Source organism: Coturnix japonica, chromosome 36 (genome assembly GCF_054131305.1).
Source record: "Coturnix japonica strain WE chromosome 36, WE-NBRP24, whole genome shotgun sequence".
Classification (NCBI taxonomy): Eukaryota; Metazoa; Chordata; class Aves; order Galliformes; family Phasianidae; genus Coturnix; species Coturnix japonica.
The window spans coordinates 1,006,395-1,011,239 of NC_140698.1; the positions used below are offsets into that span (position 1 = coordinate 1,006,395).

At 46.6% G+C, this 4,845-nt stretch overlaps 1 protein-coding gene across 1 annotated transcript; it reads left to right on the forward strand.

Moving 5' to 3' along the window:
• Nucleotides 1-2,803: 2,803 nt before the first annotated feature.
• Nucleotides 2,804-3,766, forward strand: LOC107307263 (olfactory receptor 4M1-like). Its single transcript, XM_015850756.3, has one exon. It carries the CDS (start codon nucleotides 2,804-2,806, stop codon nucleotides 3,764-3,766), a length of 963 nt encoding a protein of 320 aa, XP_015706242.2.
• The last annotated feature ends 1,079 nt before the right edge of the window (nucleotides 3,767-4,845 follow it).

Sequence of the window (4,845 nt, forward strand, 5' to 3'; positions counted from 1 at the left end):
AATCCCTTAAAGACATAAAGAATCCCAAGAGAGCACAATGGGAGGATTTCTCCATCCTCTGCCACACAGTGATCCACCCCTATCAGTGGGGCAGTGCCGGCTGTGGACTGATCCACACATGGAGGGAGATGTGGCTGTGAGTGGGTCCAGAGCTCAGCAGTCCTCAACTCTGTGCACAGCACTGCTGAATGCATGAGTGTGTGGGAGAGGAAGAGAGTGAAGGCTTCAGAACAGGCTGATGGACTGCCCACAAGGTCTTGATAGGGAGGTATGTATTGAAGCTGATGATGTATGTCTGCATGGGGTGGGCTTCAGAAAGTGAGCTCAGTGCGGAAGGAAAGTGCCTCAGGCTGTGCTGCTCTCCCAGCACAGGACAACGGTGTGGATGGATCACTTGGAGGTTCTTTCCAACCCATGCCATTCTGTCAGTACCCTTTCATCGCAACCCAACCCAATCCAGCTGTTCCAAGGCTCTACGATCTTTAAGGACCCTTTCAACCCAACCTTTCTGTGGTTCTGTGATCCTTATGGACCCTTCCAAATCAGGCCATTCTGTGGTTCTGTGATCTGTAAGGACCCTCCAACCTCAGCCCAAATATACTGCCCCAACTCCAACTCTATGGGTCTCTGTGGGTCTCTATGAGTTTTTGTGGGGTAATCAATTCCAGGAATCAACCCAGAGGTGCATTTAATGCAATTAATCTGCTTAAAGACAGAGTTGGGAGTCAGTGGGACATTCAGAGCAGAGCTCAACTGCATAAATACAGCATTCGGTGTTGCCTAATTATCTTAATTATCCCACGATTAATTAAAGGGGGAGATGAGCTGAAGGTTGGACTCTGTGGTCTCAGTGCTTTTTCCCCATCTTAATTATTCTGTGATTAATTAAAGGAGGTGATGGGCTGAAGGTTGGGCTCCTTGGTCTCAGTGCTCCTTCCCTACCTTAATTATCTTATGGATAATTAAAGACTGCTTCAAGGAACGGTGTTTTTAAGGAGCACTTTGCTCTCTCCGCTGGGCACATGGCTAGTTAATGATGGATTAACTGATTAGAGATATTTAGATAATTGTTTTTTCTTCACATCTCCAATGTTCTTATGGCCCCAGTGAGGAACTGGGATGTATTACGGAATTTCTGTGAGGAAAAGTGAAAGTCTGAATGCTATCCCAGCACCCTCATCTGCACTGAAAGACAGCTGGGGAGAATAGATTAGTGTAGAAAATACTCAAACTGATGCATTCCAGGGAAAATCCAGAATGGAATTCCCCATTCCTTGGGATGGCTGCAGTGACACCATGGACTAAAAAGGTTTTTTGGTGTTCCATTGCGATCTCCTTTGCAGCTGTCAGATGAATGCACCCCATTGACTCACAAGAGATGGGAGTGCGCCATAACTGGTTTCCTTTTCCAATCAGTGGGTGTGATTTTAGGCCTAGAGGTCAATTTGGGTCGATTTAGGGACATTTGGGGGCCAGTTTTGGAGAATTTGGGGACATTCTGGGTCAACTTGGAGACAATTTTGGGGGTAATTTGGGATCAATTTGGGGACAATTTTGGGGTAATTTGGGGCAATTTGTGGTCAAAGTGGGTACAATTTGGGAGTAATTTGGGACAATTTAGGGGTATAAGAGGATATATTTGGTCGATTTGGGGACAATTTGTGTGTGTGAACAATTAGGTGTAATGGGCCAATTTTGGGATATGAAAGGACATCTTGAGTCAATTTTGATTAATTTGTGACAATTTGGGGACATTAGAGGAGATTTGGGGTCAATGTGGAGACAATAGGGGTTAATTTGGAACAATTTGGAGACAATTTTAGGAGACCTTTTGGAGACCTTAGAGGGTATTTTGTGTCAATTTGAATCAACTTGTGGAAAGTATGGGTCAATTTGTGGACATTTCGGTGGTAAATCAGGACAATTTGTGAACATTTGTGGACATATGGGGACAATTTGTGGGTAATTTGGGGCAATTTGGGGTCAATTTTGATCATTTTGGGACATTAGGGGACACTTTGAGTTAACTTAGGGACAATTTGGGGCCATTTCAGGACAATTTGGGGACAAAATGGTGGTTGTCTTTGCCTGGAATGTGAGACTGTCTTGTTTGTATCAGACCTCTCAGATTTCATCTCTGCCAACCTCAGCATAGCAGACGGCCGTGTCGTCAGGCCTCCATGTGCCCCACATTGTGCACAGTATGTTAGAGCCTCCACCTTCCTCGTGTTGTCCACTGCACTGTGCATGGATGTTGAACTCAGTGCTGTGCTTACAGCATCCAGGAAGAGAAATGCATTTGGTAGAATTATCTGAAAGGGCTTCTGCTGCAATGCTGTGCATCTGGTGGCTGATTCTACACACAGAGTTGGAATTGCTGTAAGTCTTGGTGCTCCCATCACAAAAGCTGAGTGGATTTGTAAGGCTTGGGAGAAAAGGAATGGCATTGACCTCTGCAGCTGTTGGGGATGTAAGAAATCAGCTCAGACCACAAAGAGCAGCACTACAGGAGACTGCACTGATGGTCTACAACCTAGAATCAATTCTGGAGCCAGTTCCCAGAGAGAGAAAACATGGACCATCCCACCATGTGCTGACATTCAGCTCCCAATTGCAGTACAGCGCCCACCTTAGTGGGAATCTCCATTCCCAGCTTTCAAGTATTTCCCCATATGGAGTTCCATCACACCAAGCAATGCTCGTAGGGTGTGCATAGTGCAAGTACAGCCCACGTTGCTGTAATATTGCAATATATTTGCACTGGCTTATTTATTCCTGTTTGTCAGCACTCACGAGAGTCCAAATGGAGCACGAGAACTTAACAACAGTCAGAGAGTTTGTTCTGCTGGGACTGTCCCACAGCCACGGAGTACAGTCCATTCTCTTCTCCTTCTTCCTGCTGTTCTATATGGCAGTTCTCCCAAGCAATGTCCTCATCATTCTCACAGTTTGGGGTGATTCCCAACTGGGATCACCCATGCACTTTTTCCTGGCCAATCTGGCATTCCTGGATATCTGCTACTGCTCTGTCACCCTACCCAAAATGCTGGCTGACTTATTCTCAAACCCAAAGACCATCTCCTACAACAGCTGCATGGCTCAGCTCTTGTTTCTTCACTTCCTTGGAGCAGCGGAAATCTTCCTGCTCTTGACCATGGCCTACGATCGTTACATTGCCATTTGCAAACCCCTTCGCTACACCATGATCATGAACAAGACTGTTCGCTGCACCCTGCTTGGAGCTTCGTGGGGTGGTGGCCTCATTCACGGCATCATTCTATTTACTCTTACCATCACTCTCCCATTCTGCGGCCCCAACATCCTGGACAACTTCTTCTGTGATGTTCGACAGCTGGCAAAGTTGGCCTGTGCCAACACTGACACAGTGGAACTGCTGATGTTCCTCAACAACGGCTCTGTCCTCGTGGTGTGCTTTGTGCTCCTCCTCATCTCCTACGCAGCCCTAGTGTTGAAGCTCCGGGCATTCTCCTCTGAGGCCAAGAACAAAATCACCTCCACCTGCATTTCCCACATGGTTGTGGTTTTGGTCACCTTTGGCCCAGCAATTTATATCTACGTCCTCCCTTTCCGGGCTGTCCCAATGGAAAAAGTCATTGCACTTTTCCATACGGTCATTTTCCCTTTAATGAACCCCATGATCTACACGCTGTGCAACAAGGAGATCAGAAGCTCTATAGGCAGGTTTGTCCACAAATACTCACTGTGGTGTGGACTTTTTATGAAGCATTTTGGAGTAAACAAATGAAGGTCACAGTCATTATCCTTCAGGAAGTCTTCTATAAAATAAAGCCCTGTGGTGATACTAAAACCCATACGGAGTGATTCAGGGAAGAACCAACCCATACAAAGGAGATGACATTGTGCCATGAAATTATCATTAAGGATCTAATAAACTTATTAGGTATTATCTGGAGGATGTTGAGGGTTTATAGAGCCCTTCATGGAGTGCTGGCCTCGATTCATTGATTCAAGAGTTCAGTTTCCAGTTGGACACCCACTGTTGGTTCTGCCTTCTTCCTGGGCTCCGTCATGACTCAGTCATTGGTTTCTTACTGGGCCTCGCCCAATCAAGCCATGTCAATTCTATTAGGCCCCACCCCCACCCACAAAGCTACACTCACCCCCTTAAAACCACGCCTGCCTCTATAAGGCCCCACCTCTCTTCCCAAAGCCCTGTCCCCTCCCATGAGTAAACACCCACCCGCATGAGGCAGGCACCCCCAACTGACCCCAATGTGACTCCAAAGTGACCCTGAAGTGTCCAAAGTTACCTCAGTGTGACCCCAAAGTGACTCCAATGTGCCCTCAAAGTTCTATTGAATCTGCAACCAGCTGGCAGCTGTTTGGTGAAAATGGGAGGCAATGCAAACACAGCCTTACAGTGCTGATATTCCTCCAACCATTCTTTCATTTTTACTTTGAGGAGTAACAAAGCATTGCTACAATGTCCCTTGTGCTTGCCCTTCAGTCTGCTTCTTTGTCTGCCTCTGATCACCCCAGTAATCCCTTTTGTTCGGAAATATGTCTTCAGAAAGAGTGTTTTTCTCAACACAGTGTCACTTCCTCGGGCAGCATCTACGTGGAGTGAACTCCAGATACCTCTGCCCACAAAGCCCTCCAATAACACCCCAGAAGGCACTGCACCCAACAGCTCACAGTGCTCTTGGTTTTCATGTAGCACTGCATGCAGTACAGAACCAAGTACAGCTGTGAAGTGGGGTGTTTATATCGCTTGGACTGTGGACAACCTGTTCAAAGTATATGACCAATCTCATGGGAAATAACTGAGTATCTGTAGGATTTAGCACATGAGCCTTCCCCTCC

What these genes read in the sequence shown, in the direction of transcription:
- LOC107307263 (XM_015850756.3), top strand. Translation starts at nt 2,804, where the DNA reads ATGGAGCACGAGAACTTAACAACAGTCAGAGAGTTTGTTCTGCTGGGA.